Raw genomic sequence first — 15,444 nt, 5'->3', positions numbered from 1 at the left:
CCCAAGGGAGACATAAGGGGTATTTTAATATATGTTTTATATATTACACATCTTTTATCCCACATTGCCCATATGAGTTGAGCGGGCCCTTGGAAATAGAATAAAAGGAAGCATTTGTGGCTTCATTAGACAGGTTGAATATGAGAAGAAATTGGTGTGTGAGTTGCAGCTCCGTTCTTAGCATTTGAGGATGTTTATCCTCTCTTGTAACATTCTAGATGTCATTCCCTTGGGGTTTGGCCTTTGGAATTCTTTGTTATCGGCTTCATTATCAGGCAGTTTAGTTGCATTTCCAGCTACAGGTAGATTTGGTATTTTGCTCATATCTTCTTCACTACTTGTCCAACACTTATGCCGCTTTGAGGGAATGATATTACGAAGGTAGTGGACTGATTGAAGGACAAAGTACTGTAGCAACACTGTTCATGCGGCACTATTCACGCAACACTATTCACGCGACACTATTGCAGCAAGTTCGAAAGCATGGGCTGGAGTATTATGTCAATAATGCTGAAGTAATTAGTGAGTTGATAAATCTGCCATGTATTTGGTTTTATGAATTCTGAAAATAACATTTTATTGGCAGCAGTTCATTTCCACTTTGCATATTATTGTAGTTTCTTTCTTGTTTATGTTGTATGATACCAATTCCATGCACAAAACACAACAAACAAATAAACGTTTGATTTTCGAAGTTATAAGGGGTTTAAAACATTAAACGGAGAAATAAGAGGTTGAATGCAAACTGTTTGACATAATTCCTTTCAGCAATTTGGTTTAGTTTTTTGGGACATTCAGGGGTGCCCATTACAATTATAAACTTCCTCAGATACTTTACTTCATATCAATTCATAAACTAACCTGTGACATGAACTTTCTTGACCTCCTGTAGCAACATTTGTTTCCTACACCAACTTATTATAGGTCAACCAGGCTCTTCCTCATTACAACTGAAATCAAAGTAACAAGAATCGGAATCGGATCGGAATCGGCAAAGCCGAATCGAATCGTGAATCGGCAATGAATCGGCGATGAATCGGCAAATTTGAAAAAACCCTTTTAATTTAAAGATTTTAACAATTTAAAACTTATTTCATGCACCCTTTATTGAATATAACTTAAACACACGATAACATCATCAAATAGAAGTTAAAACTTAACATACATAAACATGGAACATAAAATCCATCACATATGTAACTATGTTATCTAAAATGTAAATTGTAGGCTAGCTGAAGTAAATAGAAATCAAATGATCATAATGATTTAAATCATAGAATGTATGTAAGATGATCCATAAGACATCAAATCATAAATGTATGTAAGAATCTAAGATGAAGATCCATGAAAGTTTGAAACATATGTCTATCAATGATTCAGTATCAATATCTGTAAACAAAATATAAAAACAAGGCTCCAGCTCAAGCCTCAGACTCATAGTCATCATCATCATCCTCAACATCATCCTGAAGCTCGGCTGCAGCGTCAGCCTCAGCCTCTGAGTATCCAGTCTGCCTAGTAGCAAGGCGTCTAATGTAGGTCCTAGAGGATCGCCGAGCCATATCTCCCGCATGTAAGATGGGCTCATGAATGTCGCTAGGGCCTGTGCCTGTGCGTGCACGTGTGCGTCTACCAATGCCTGAAGAACGTGCTCTAGTTGCCTCAGCCTCTATATCCACCTGGTCAACCCACACACGGTCTTCCTCAGTGAAGACTGGATCCACAACCTCTGTGAGCCACTCTGATTCTGGATCAATCTCCTCCAGAATGATCGAAGAGGAGTCAGTGTCCAAAATCTGTCTGATCCTAAGATGGAGGTTGTAATGAACAAAGACAATATCATTCAACTTCTGCACTGTCAACCTGTTTCTCCTCTTCGAATGGATGTGCTCGAACATGGACCAACTGCGCTCACATCCAGAAGCGCTGCTTGGCTGACTCAGAATATGAATGGCAATTTTTTGAAGTTTTGGGGTTGTGGCCCCAAACATTTGCCACCATCTATCTGCTATAAGGGAAAAAATGAAAATAGAAACAATTAGTCTCATTTACAAATTACAAGTTAACTCTAAAATTACATAATCAACTTTAAGATTAGAATCTAGATTCATGAACATTGAATATATTATTTAATTTTTACCTGGCTGTAGTGTTGTCTGAGCATTTATGGCCATCCTGCCAGAGAAAAGTGGCCCCTCTTTATTGTTGAACTGGTCTAGCTCAACAATCACAGCAGCGCTATCTTCATCACTACTCAACCTCTGAATCACTGTGTATAAGCCAGTGAGAACCTCCGCATCCGCCTTGAACTCAGGACGGAAACGATATGCCGGATTCATAAAGTAAGCTGCTGCATGGATGGGTCGATGGAGCTGATTCTGCCATCTCCTATCGATGATGTCCCAAATAGGGCCATACCTCTCCTGCACTCATGCATATTGGGCTCTGATGGCCTACTTGGCCCTATCCATGCCCTCATAAATGTAGCCCATAGAGGGCTTCTCCCCATTAGCAGTTCGTAGCAAAGCTACAAGGGGCTCAGTGACCTACATATAAAGTAAAACAAAAAACTTGAGTCAAAACTTAAATATAAAATAATATAACTTAAAGTAAAAGTAAAATACTAAATGTTAAATTGCAATAAATTTACCTGTAGGATTTCTCTAGCGGGTTTCCAAAAACCATCCTCATCAAATATGCAATCCGCCACATCTATCCCTACAGTGGTCGTAGCATAGGAAGAGGAAATCCACTCCCACCCAACAAACATGCTCCTCAATTCATCCGTTGATGTCAACAAGGACTGCAAGGTGATGAAATTCGAGGCAAACCTCGTGATACCTGGGCGAGCTAACTCCTTGCCTTTTGTGTACTTCCTCATTGTGCTAAGAACAAATGAATGATTATAAATGAATTTGCATATGTTTTTTGCCCTTTCCACACATGACTTGACAAACTCAAGTTTGCCAATTTCCTCCAACATGAGGTCAATGCAATGTGCCGCACAAGGGGGCCAAAATATGGTGGGGTGCCTCCATCAAAAGTTTACCTACAACAGTCAAAATTCAAATAAATTTATTTTCAAAACTTGAAAAGTTAAAAGTCTACCTGCAGCAACATAACTTGCTGCATTATCCGTCACCACCTGGATCACATGTAATGACCCTTACTATAAAGGCCATTGAAACCCTCAAACTGGACTTAGGAATTTTGTCAAACAGTTGGCATGTAACTGAATAAGGGCTGCAATATTACTAATTGTTGTACAACGAAACCTCAATTTATGATGCCAATAATGTATGAACAACAATTTCCAAATTATAACACTACCAATCTAAGAGATAGATGACAATATGAAACTCAAATATGAAGTCCAATGCAATTCTGATTTTATGACAGAAAATAGAATTGATTACAATGAGAGACTATCACAACTATGCACTTCTAATACATCAAGCTCTTGACAATGCAATGTTATGACATGAACAATAACCCAGTTCAGATTTGGAATGCAAATGACGAAACTTTTACAACAGTTATTAATGACTGGAAATAACTATTTATGCAATGACAGTGCTGACTGTTCTAATCCATAACATGCAATATTTTGGCAATCAAAACTTCAGTTTGTGCACCTGGAATAGCTCCAATTTTGCCGGATATAAATGCTGAATTGATGCCACACGAAGACCTCACAATCTGCCCCAAACTGACTCACAAAATTGCTGCTGCTGCCCAACTGACAGGGCCGTACAGGTACGGCCTGGTACGGCTGCTAGATAAAAATATTGCAGCGTTTTTTTCACTCCAAAAGCAATAAATCTGGGCGCCTAGGGTTGCTGAATAACCCCCTAAAATATGAAATTCATCCGTCAAACCAATTAGGAGTTATGAGCAAAAACGTGGGTCCAAACCCTGGACTAGCAGTCTGAAAATAATGCACAACTGTGTCTTCAAACCCTGTTAATCATTCCACAAATACTAGGGCACAACTGAAACCCTTATTCCAACCAAAGTAAGCCCTTATAACTGAATCTCAATGAAGTCCAAATGAGATGGCTGAATTACCAACTCCTCAAATGCAACAATTCAGGTGATATTTCACACCCTCAAAGTCGCCAATCCAAGGGAGTGATTCGTTCCCAAAGATCAAATAATAATTTGCAGACCCAAGAGACTACAAATTTGCTCCACAATGGAAGAAGTAGAAGAAATCTCAAATCCAAGCATGTCCAAAATGAGAGGCCCAGCCCTCTATTTATTCACTTTTCCAAGAAGTTGCTAGAACTTCTAGAAACATCCTTTATAAAATCTCATTATAATGCACTTTTTCTAGAACTTCTAGAAACATCCTTTATAAAATCTCATTATAATGCACTTTTTATAATAAAGTAATTTTATAAAATAAAAAGTGCAACTCAACTTAAAATTATAACATGTAGGCCCCAATAACACATAATAATAAAATATAACCTCTTAACACTTCTTCAAGAGCAAGATATGACCATTTGATCCGCAGAATTGACTCTCTCTCCACACCATTTGCCTACGAGAGTCTGGAATAGGCAAAATCCATGATCAATGTCATGTCGAACTAAAGAGAGGACATTACATCACATTTTGTTCTCCCACCTCTGGTATGACTTCCCCAATAGCCTCACATAAGTATGTGGCATTTTTTACATGTGCGGAAGCATCAATGGATTTGATGAACATGGTATATCCTACAAGTAACAAAACAACGAATTAGAATATTAAAATTAAATGGATCATCAACAAATTAGCATTCAACAAATCAAAATTTACAATTATGTATGTAGGAAAGTAGAATGATCAATTACCTCCACAGGATACAAGAAAATTGAGGAGTGTTCTATTCCTCCTATCTGTCCAACCATCAGTCATGATGGTGCAACCCTTTGCAATCCACTCCTTTCGGTTCTCCTCGAGCTCAGCCCTCATGTCCTCTACCATCTCATCCAAGAGGTATCCGCTCAAATCAACCTCAGTTGGGGTTTTAAACCCCGGACCACAAATAGCAACCGCATCTATCATGTTTTGCCAATGAGGAGCCCTATCACAAATAAAAATTTAGATGTCAAAGACTCAAATTATAAAACAAGTAAATATAATTAAAGTTTTACTTTTACTTCTAATTTTAACTTTAAAGAAAGCAACGAAAAAAGAATCAATTACTTGGCTGCAATAAATGGAATGTTGCAAAAGTACCAAAATTTGCATATCTCCTTTCTGGCAGCATCATGAATCTCCTTGTTCAAACCCATGCCCTCAAGCGTGGGTTGGGAACCAAGAGTAGTGCGGGGCACAAAGTAACTATTCATTCTATTTTTCCGCACTCTAGGCTGCAATAGGTTGGTGTGGGACTTTGTCTCAGTATGTGACCGACTAGCACTAGCACGAGCAGAAGAACTAGGATAAAAAGGAGGCCTAGAAGAACTCTCTCCAACACAACCTACAGATGTAGAAGCTGATGCAAATGCAGATGTAGATGTGGATGCGGCTCGGATGCGGATGCGGGAACATGGGAGCCAATACCCCTTAACCCTTGAAGTTGCATTTTCCTATTGGCTTTGTCTTTTTCAATTTTTTCTAATGCCATTAAGCAAGTGCATTTTGCCTTAGGAGTTTGGTGAGTGCAAATTGTAACATCGTGTCCAGGTATAGCAGCAATGTGGTATTTCAATCTATAAATACCCCCAGAAGTTATTTTTTCTTTACAAAAAATACATTTTGTTTGATATTTGGTTTTTCCGGGAAACTCTTCGTTATATTTCCAACATTCATCTTTTCTACCCATTGCGAATTTGCGAAAAATGAAAGCAAAGGCTGCTGCAATAAAAATTTATATGTAAAATATCAAAGTTTGAAGCTAATAAAAGCTACAAAACAACAAACCCTAGTTTGCAACTTAGTAAAAATAAAGAACATTCAAGATCTAAACTAAAAATCTTGAAAACTATAAAAATTTAACAAAAAATGCATAATACACTAACATGCAAAAAAAAAAGAGCACTTACCTCTTGCAAATGAGTTGACGAGTGTTGAGATTGGCTCCTTAATGCTCCCAATGCAATTGATGGCCTCCCCAAATGGATTGCTGATCTCTTTTGTGCTCTTTCTTCTTGCTGGTTAGAAACCTATGGCTTTTCTTTTCTCTTCTTCTCTCTCACTTTTCCTCTCTTCTACTCATGTTAAACAAATAGAAGGCCCTTTAGGGTTATAACAAAGAGAATAGGTCAAAAACAAAGTAAAAAAAAAAGAAATTTTTTAAAATTTTACAAGTCTATACTTTATTGGCCGCGGGCGATTCATGCCGATTTTTTCAGGCGATTCATGCAATTTTTTGGATGAATCGCTTGAATCGGCGATTCAGGCGATTCACCTGATGAAATCGGCAATGGCGATTTTCGACTCCAAAAAAATCGCCATTGCTGAATCTAATCGCTGAATTTCCGATTCAGGCGATTTTATGGCAATTCTCGTTACTCTGACTGAAATACATGGACAAACTTGATAACTTTTGAATATAAAATTGCATACCAAAATCAGATACAACTGATTACCTAGCGACTTAAATCCATTTTTGGATTTACACCACCTTTCTACATGTGTTGTTTTAAAACCTGATAATAGGTAAATCATTGAACATGACATTCTCTGTCATTTCCAAATCTGCAAATTGATGGTTCGAACCAACCTTTACTAACATGACATATCAGTTATGTGATTTCAGCATCTCGGTGAATACATAAAGATATTCGCCGAACTTAGAGATTGACTTCCGCACGACCACAAGCAAGGTAAAACAAATAGAATATGATACATTACTCATCCGCGATCTCAGAAACAAATCGCAGAGAGTTTACAAAACTCCCATCAACTGCTACGACTCTCAAAACAACAAATATTTACATTCACGATTCAGAAAACTAAATACTCTGTAGTGAAATCCGAAACCGGAAAATTTAGATGGGATTCAAAAGAAACCAGACTACGTTCTGTTATGCGTGAATTAGAACATCAACATATTCTCAAAATGTAGACTCTTGAATTCTGGAAAGAAAGTAAACATCACACATCTAAAATGTAGACTCACAAAATCTAAACAAAACTCAAAACTCTTGTCGTTCTTCTTGCCATATTTGATCTCTTTCAATTACAAAAATCTGCCTTAATAATACTTTCCCTTCCTTTCTATTGGGAATATGAAATGTCAGCCCAAAACAAGAAAGGAAAACTAATCATAATTAATCAAAACTTGGAAATCTTCTGCCAACTTCTTGTAGTCATCAATTACATAGCTGGCCTAATCATTGACACACAAAAAACACTTAAAGAAAACTGACTTAAACATAAAATGAAAACACACTTTGTCCTAAGTGGCTATATTTGGAAAGTTTATCGAATCACTATTCCATTTATGCCACCACATCATAGGACTTTATTACAAACATTAAAATTTGAAAACGTTTAAAACATGACAATAACTTTCTTCACAATTTCTGCACTTCCTCTAGCATTTTGAATTATGTTAGTTCCTGTAGCATCTGTCTGATCTGCCATTGCAGCATACTCCCCTATAGAATGAATCTCAAGTCCTCTTTAGATGAGATGTTGTAGTGATGAACCATGCTTGCTGATTTGTTTCTCATCCATCCGAATATCTTCTCTTGTAAGTTTGTTCTTCCATTTGACTAGATACTGAGTATACTATCTCCTTCAAGTCGTCTTGGAAATACTTGCAAAAATAAATATTAGCAAATAAAAATATTTCTTCATCTTTACTTTAGGCTTATACTCATCTTCTAGTTGCAATCTTGTAGTTTCTTGGCCTTGACTCATTTGTATTTTTCCTTCATCTTAATCTTTGGTTTGTCTCTTTTCCGTAACATGAAAACTATTTGTTGCTGATCATTTATTTCAAGTAACAACTTTATCACATGTAAGATGTAATGTCCCCAGTTCCTCCTATTTAGAAATAGGGACATTAACCTAAAAACCTTAATATTATTCCTTACCTTTCAGAGTTTACCTTATGTTTTTCCATTCTATTTCCCAAAGTTGCTATATATTTCCTATCATATTTTCTGATACTTTGATAAAGAATATGTTAGAAGTCTTTGCAATACTATGGGGTAGTTGGTCCTAATGAAACTCTACTAGTCTTTCAAATTTGAATATGGAACAAAATAAATCTTTTATGTTCTTTGTTATTTATGATAGAGGATCCAAAGGCTGCACTATGTGATAAGATTTATTTTTATTATTATCATTATTTTTATTGATGCCCTCTTAACCTTCCCTTCATCCTATAGGATGGGGCTCGGAAAGAAATAACTTTCTTTCCTTTCTAGGCGATGTTGAATTTGGTTATGGAGTTTATATGAACCTTAATTCTTTTTCCATTTTCATTCTTAAATACTAATCGCTGGCTTTTAACTGGAAGAGGCAGTTGCATTCTTGTTTGATGCCCTTCAATCCTCATATGTTGTTTTGTTTGGTGTTCTTCCATGGATATCCCTCCCTACATGGTCGATACTCATTCACTCTTTTCTCTTGCCCGTCTATTGGATGTAAATATGAAACTGTTCCCTATATTTGTTTTGTAGAGCTCCTCCTATTCATTAGATGTTCCTGTACAACATGCTTTTTTTTCCCTATTAATCACTTATAGTCGTCCTCACAATAGTTGATATTGATGAAGACGTTATTCTAAATCAGTATCTCTGACGTGAATGCTTGCCACAGTCCGTGCCTTAGGCAGTTGCTCACTTATACCTAAATCTGATCCGTAAGTAATTTATAGACTTTGTTGTTTGTCTTTTCCAGAATGATCCTTCTGATACCTAAGTTGACGCTAAGTATTGGAAGTATAATTGGCGATTCTGAGGATTGGCGGCAGTAATCTTTACAAAATATATTTGTTATGACTCGATCACTTGCTTCTGCAAATAATAACCTTTAGGTATAATCTGTGTGTATTGGTGTTGATGCCGTGCAGTCTTTGTCCACCTTCGAAAGGTAATTTGTATTCTATCCAAATCCTCCGCATATACAATGTAGAGGCCAATGTTCGATGATATTCCCAGGTGATAGGTTTTGAGGTCTTCTTATCCTCCAATTTGTTCTTTGGGGACGATTAGGAATTATTTTCTTTCATAGCCATCTACAGATGTCTTCCCTCCATAGCTGTCGATGGTCCCCCCATTTCCATTTTTTATTTCTTTATTTATCTCTTTAATGATTCTTTCTTGAATAGTCACATCTTTAGGATTTAAGAGATATGTCTTAATCGAATAAGTTTACATCTTCAACTTATTTAATTGTAATATATATTAAATTTAGTTTATCATTTATCTAATTTCATATTTATTATTTATATTTATATTTTAATATTGTTATTTATTGATTAAATCTCTTTTCATAGATGAGATATTACATTATATAATATGTAATATTAGTAACAATATTTTCTTTCATCATAATAATAATTTATATGATAATATATTATAGGATATTATTATCATGATTATTTTAATCAAACAATATCGAATAACAATAAATATTTTTATTATTATTTGTTCATTTATTTATTTACTATTATCTTTAATATTATTTATTATTTATTAAATTTGATCTTAGGACTAGGGTCATTACATAAGACCTCTACTACTGCATACATTTGTAACTCCACCAAATACGCTTGCCAACGAAATTCCTCTTTCTTGTCCTCACAAACATGCCATATCTCCATACATAGAGAATACACAAATACTTGATCCCTTTCATAGCCCACAACCAATTTTTCTATAGTGTCTTCTCTTGCAACCAAATCAGATTTCTCAATCTGGATTTCTTCAGCCTTGTCATAAACATAATCATAATTTGTTACCTTGTCATAAACATATTCAGAACTTGTTGCCTTGTCATAAACATATTCAGCCTCATCTTCTTTGTTCATAACATCATTTATTATTCTTCTTCGGAAACTTCTTCATGCTAATTCTCCATACTAGCACTATGCCTTTTCCATTCTCCCATGATGGCTAGAAACTCTTCCCATAAATCAAATTCTTCTTCATGACCCACTGCTGCACATTCTTTATCTTCATCCTCATGCCATTCCTCTTGACATTTCACTTCACCATGTAATTTTAAGGTTTCATCATTTGCCTCTAAAGTCTTTTTCATAGGAGTACCTTCCAACATTGTACTCATCTCTATTTTCAAAGGACATGTTACTGTTCCAACCATAATTTTATCACATTCAAATCGCATAGGACTTGCCTCTTTACTCCTCTCATCAAAATTTATTTCTTGCTGCAATTTATGTTCTTTTTACACTTCATGTTCTTGCCCTTGCAAAGGACAACTTACATCTGTCATTGTTGAGATTTCTGTCCCAACTTCACATACATCTGCACTCTTTATGGCTGCCTTCTCCATAGTTTCATTATCCTCTACCAAAACTTCTTTCATTTCATCATGCATTGGGAATGCTATCCTATCAATAAGACCTAAACTTCTTGATTCCTTCCATCTTGCATCATCCTTCAATGGAAACAACACTATCTTTTTTCTATCCTTGTTGGTGGTATATGTGTTCTCTCTACAATCATATATGGTTGACCTATCATATTGCCATGCTCTTCCCAAAATCAAGTGACAATCTTTTAAAGGCATAATATCACATTCAATGGTATCAAAATATGGTCCAATATTAAAAGAAACATATGACTTTTCAAAGACATCAATCCATTGTTCATCTCCTAACCCATATGCTCTATAAGGTAAATCATGAGGTACTCCTGGAAGATTCAGTTTCTCAACCAATTCTACTGAGACTATTTTCAAAAGAACCACTGTCAACTATAACTTTGCATACCTTGTTTTTGCACTTGCACTTTGTCCAAAATATAGAATATCTTTGGATGTAGCTTTGTCTTTCTCCTTCTTCTTCCACAATATTTTCAAGTCTCATTTTTCAATCTGAAAAATTAAATTAACAAGGATCTATTAACTTTAGCTCTGATACAAAAAATATGCAAAGGAATCAACATTGGAATTCTCTCATTTTTCAATCTGAAAAATTAAATTAACAAGGATCTATTAACTTTAGCTCTGATACAAAAAATATGCAAAGGAATCAACATTGGAATTCTCCTCAAGGGATTAAACACTCAAGGGACTCAATAGTGGATTCATCTCTATATCACAATTATAAACTTTAGAGTAAACTCAAAATTGGCATATACAGATTGTCAAAACTTTGATAAGAAGAGGTAGACATTCAACCGTGAACTAGTATGGTTACTGAAATTCATCTTCCTATAGCAAGCCAAGCATTTCAATTTGAATAATTGAGAATATTACACATTGAAAACCAAAGTCTATCAAACCCAAACCTCTTAACCATCATATTCTCTTAAACCAATTACATCGATATCCAATACAACTGTCCCAAAACTACAAACGATACCATGTGGACCATATAAACTCACAGCAGACTGAAGCATTCATAACCGATACTTGTTAACAATTAAAAATTGAACCTTTCCAAAATTTGAAACTTCCAATATAAACCACTAATCATAGACTCGGTTTCAATGTAGTACACCAAAATCATTAACAAATTATATCCCCATACCAATAACTTTTTCACACTCTGAAAACCAAGAAAAATGCCTTCCATCATAATGAAAATACTCCAGAACACCATTCATTCAAAACCGATACTCAATGGTAATAATCGGTACTTAAGATGTATCGATTTCTTCAAAAAAGAGAACAAAATAAAATAAATATCAGTTCAAATTCGGGTAACCAAGTTTCCTTCACCACCAATATCATAGTATAAATTTGACATGCTGACAATCAGTAAACTGGAACATCCTCAACCAAATACTCATATGAACTTTGCCCATAAAACACAAAAGACCGGTAACATGAAACACAGAGAATATAAAGTAGAACTTACACTAAGAAAACTTTATTGAAAACGACAAAAAGCTACAAAAGGAAAATGTCCATGACTGTTGACAGTCAGAGGGCTGAAATATTCTCACATTTTGTTCTCCCTCTGAACTATTTTTGTTTGAATTGCTCATGCCCTTTTATAATTACTTTGGATAGTTACAAGTGACTCTTGGGATTCCCTTTCAGTTACAAAAGATTTGTTATTACATTTGGCAAATCCATTGTGCAGATTTATCTCTTAAATAAATATTTTCAACATGATATAAACTTCTACATTTTAATAATATTGTACGCCATCTTCCTGTTGCCACCAGAGTTCCTATCACTAGACTTCCTATTGTTGACGTGCTTCTGCCCCAAGATGCAGTTAGCCAGTTGTGAGCATGAGCTGTAACGCCTCCAATACATAATCTATGAAATGACGCAAAGATTACAAGCATTAAGATTAACGTACCTGGCTTCATTATTTGATAGATCATCTATTCTCCAAATCTCCATGGGCATTTGCTAAGCATTGTGAATTAAAAAAGATGGCAGGTGTTTGCTCTTGTGGTGTGGTTCTTTATGCATATCAAAGTTTGGAGATATTGCTTTTTATAGGAGAATTCATACACAGTTTTTGGACATGAATTATAGCACCTCATATACCACTACCAAAGTGTGATCAGACACTCAAATGTTTAACAAAATGTTCCAGAGATAGTTATGTAGCAGAGAGCTACTATAGAGCGAAACCTCTATCAATCCATGTGTAGAATCAGTTGTCAATTCAAAGCGCACATAGGAATGTGGCTAGAGATTTCAAATGAAAAAGTGGAGCCAAGTAATTGCTTGGCATTGGAGCAAACATAGTTGGAAAAATCTCACTCGGCAACAACTCGCCAAGCCCCAAAAAGTTTATTTGGGAAAAAATTGGCCAATTTTTCAAAAAAACTTTGAAACCTAAAAACTGCTTAAATTTAATTAAAAATACATTTTTTTTGCAAAGTTCAATGAGAAGATGCATGTAATGAGTTAATTAAAGAGAACTGAAAAGAAACAAGCAACGTTTAGATATATATAAAGACATAGTGGATACAAAATTGCATTCTCATGCGGAATGTTGATGACGGGAAGCATAATAGTAAATAGTTTGTGTCAAACTAGACGTAAATACATCATTACAATCACTTCTTCCTCTTCCCAGCTCTACTAGCATAATGTAATTCTCTATTTTATATAATATATATAGGCTTTTTGCCTTTTGTTTTTTACAATTTAAAAAAAACAATAATTTTTTTTTTGAAAAACTCGGCGATTTTTTCTCTAGCCAAGTCGCAATTAAATCTGGGAAAAACTCACTGGTCTCAAAAACTTGGCAATTAGTAGAAACTCACCGATTTTTTCGGTGAACATGCAGACCCAAATGGGAATTGTGATTCTAATAGCCAAATCGATAGGATCCCATGGCGCAAGATGGAAATAAATCAAGGGGTGAGTTGTACGACCTACAATAAAGCACCACTTAAGAAGAAAGAGCAGCCTCGAGGCACACTCGAATTTTGAAATGTGGAACCACTAAGCCAATGAAATACTACAATTGCCAAAATAGACCAAAGAAGAAAGGAATATCGAAAACTGTTTGACCAAGAGCCCCAAATTAATTTGTGAGCACCCAAAAACACAGGGGTTTCCGCTTAGGTGTTGACTCAATGCTTTCAAAACACACAAGAACCGTATGAAGAAATGTTCAAGGGAAATTGTAAAAAGATCTCAGACTTTTTATCAAAATGGCTCGTAAACAAACCTTATGGATTCTACATATGGATCAATTGATTGGACTTCAATTACCATTGAGGTGAATTGAAGATGGAGATCATGTGATGATGCTATAGACATGCATCAAAATTCAAGAGCATAAACAACACAACAAGTGTTTGACTGAATGTTTCACCCAAATTATTGAAGCAATGAGTGATGTAAGCCAACTCATTTCCTTTATAAGACTTGATTTGACGAAGCCCAAGATGAGAGGAATGCACCAAGATGTTTGACAAAATCCACTATCTTTATGTCATGTTGACAAATGAGTTAATGCAGAGTAACATTCTCTAAGTTCAAATATATCCTTTTCAGTAGCATAGTAGTGAAGTTTTGATATTTTAAATCAAATAGGCTGGATCAGATTGATCTTATGAGAGGATAACTTTGAAGATTTGTCCTAAGTAAGAAAGAAGATAGTATTCAACATTTTAAGATATCTGTGAAAGCAATTAAAGCACAATAGTTGGAATTTTAGACTGACATTTCACCAATCATCAAACTCAAGTCATTAGAACGAGAAGTTGGACAGGCAAAATAATGAAATACAAGTTCCAAGACAAGGAGCCTCCTATAATATTGACAAGCATGCTTCCTGAGATATCAGACACCAAAACGGGACAAATTGACATTGCAGATTTTTTGTAGGCAATGAGCAAAGAGGATAGACCACCCTTGGCACAAAGAACATTAAACAATGAGCTGGCTGATGTAGGAGGATATCCACTTGCAGTTCAATGCACCAAACTGATTTTGGAATGTGTGAAAGCATATTATCAAAACTCTAGAGCCATTAAAATCTCAGAAGGTAATTTCATAACAAGGCTTGATCCAGTATCTATTTCTATTTCATTCAAATTGCCAGTGAGGGAAGAATTCATAGAGTTCTCCGGAGAAGTTGCTCAAGAGTATTTTCATCTAATAAAAAGAAGTGTTTGAATATAATCGTGAGAAGTTGGCTGGATCGACCTAGAAAAGGACAATCACAATTACCAAGGACTCTTCGCAAGACACTTCTCAATGAAGATATTTCGGATATGATTGTTCTACTTAGCAAGGTGATTGGGAATGAGACAATTGAGGGTTTTCAGGACTAGATGTTTCTATACATCAATACCATAACCACTGGAAAGCAATTTATTGATTGAGGAGAGACGATTAGTGATGCCCTTCACAATCAGTTGACTGAATTTAATCTGAATTAGGGATTCTACATGTCCTCTTACCTTATGTGTGATTGCTAGCATGAAATCATGGTTTGGTCTCAATCCTTATGGGGAATATAATGTGGCTACGCAAATCTATAATTTTTACCTCCAGTTGCTATTGAAACAAAGCAATACACACTTCCGCAGAGTGAATGATGTTTTTTCTATGTTCACAAATAGAGAGCTACAGGGAGACATAGGACTCCTAATATCTACTGAAGCAACTAGTCTCATTAGCACTTACGAGGGCTTTTTCATACAGTACTTGTTTCACCTACATTCAAATTGGATGCTTTCAAGAATGTCCTCTTATGTTGCCTCGCTTTGTAGATGACAAATTGGTACTTTCAGAAGTTTGCAGGCAAATTGGTTAACTAAACAAAAAGTACAGGAATAAAGTATCCATTCTTTTTCCAATTGGTATTGGACATTATAGTTG

At 35.5% G+C, this 15,444-nt stretch overlaps 2 protein-coding genes across 2 annotated transcripts in view; one reads left to right on the top strand and one right to left on the bottom strand.

Annotated features, from left to right (window-relative positions):
- Nucleotides 1-15,444, top strand: part of LOC149543175 (Transducin/WD40 repeat-like superfamily protein) — a 268,058-nt gene that overhangs the window by 228,685 nt on the left and 23,929 nt on the right. The gene's annotated exons all lie outside the window — the stretch shown is intronic.
- On the bottom strand, nt 1,300-6,253 carry LOC149543176 (uncharacterized). The gene is made up of 4 exons (XM_089796535.1): nt 4,842-6,253; nt 4,633-4,724; nt 2,141-2,423; nt 1,300-2,005 (listed from the first exon to the last, which is right to left on the bottom strand). The coding sequence occupies exons 1-4, from the start codon at nt 5,053-5,055 to the stop codon at nt 1,422-1,424; spliced, it is 1,173 nt and encodes a 390-aa protein (XP_089652661.1). The 5' UTR covers nt 5,056-6,253; the 3' UTR covers nt 1,300-1,421.

This window comes from Cupressus sempervirens, chromosome 8 (genome assembly GCF_028749045.1).
Source record: "Cupressus sempervirens isolate cs-2001-9-10 chromosome 8, ASM2874904v1, whole genome shotgun sequence".
In the NCBI taxonomy this organism is placed as follows: Eukaryota; Viridiplantae; Streptophyta; class Pinopsida; order Cupressales; family Cupressaceae; genus Cupressus; species Cupressus sempervirens.
Note: the sequence above shows the minus strand (reverse complement) of the source record. Positions and strands in the feature narration are given on the sequence as shown.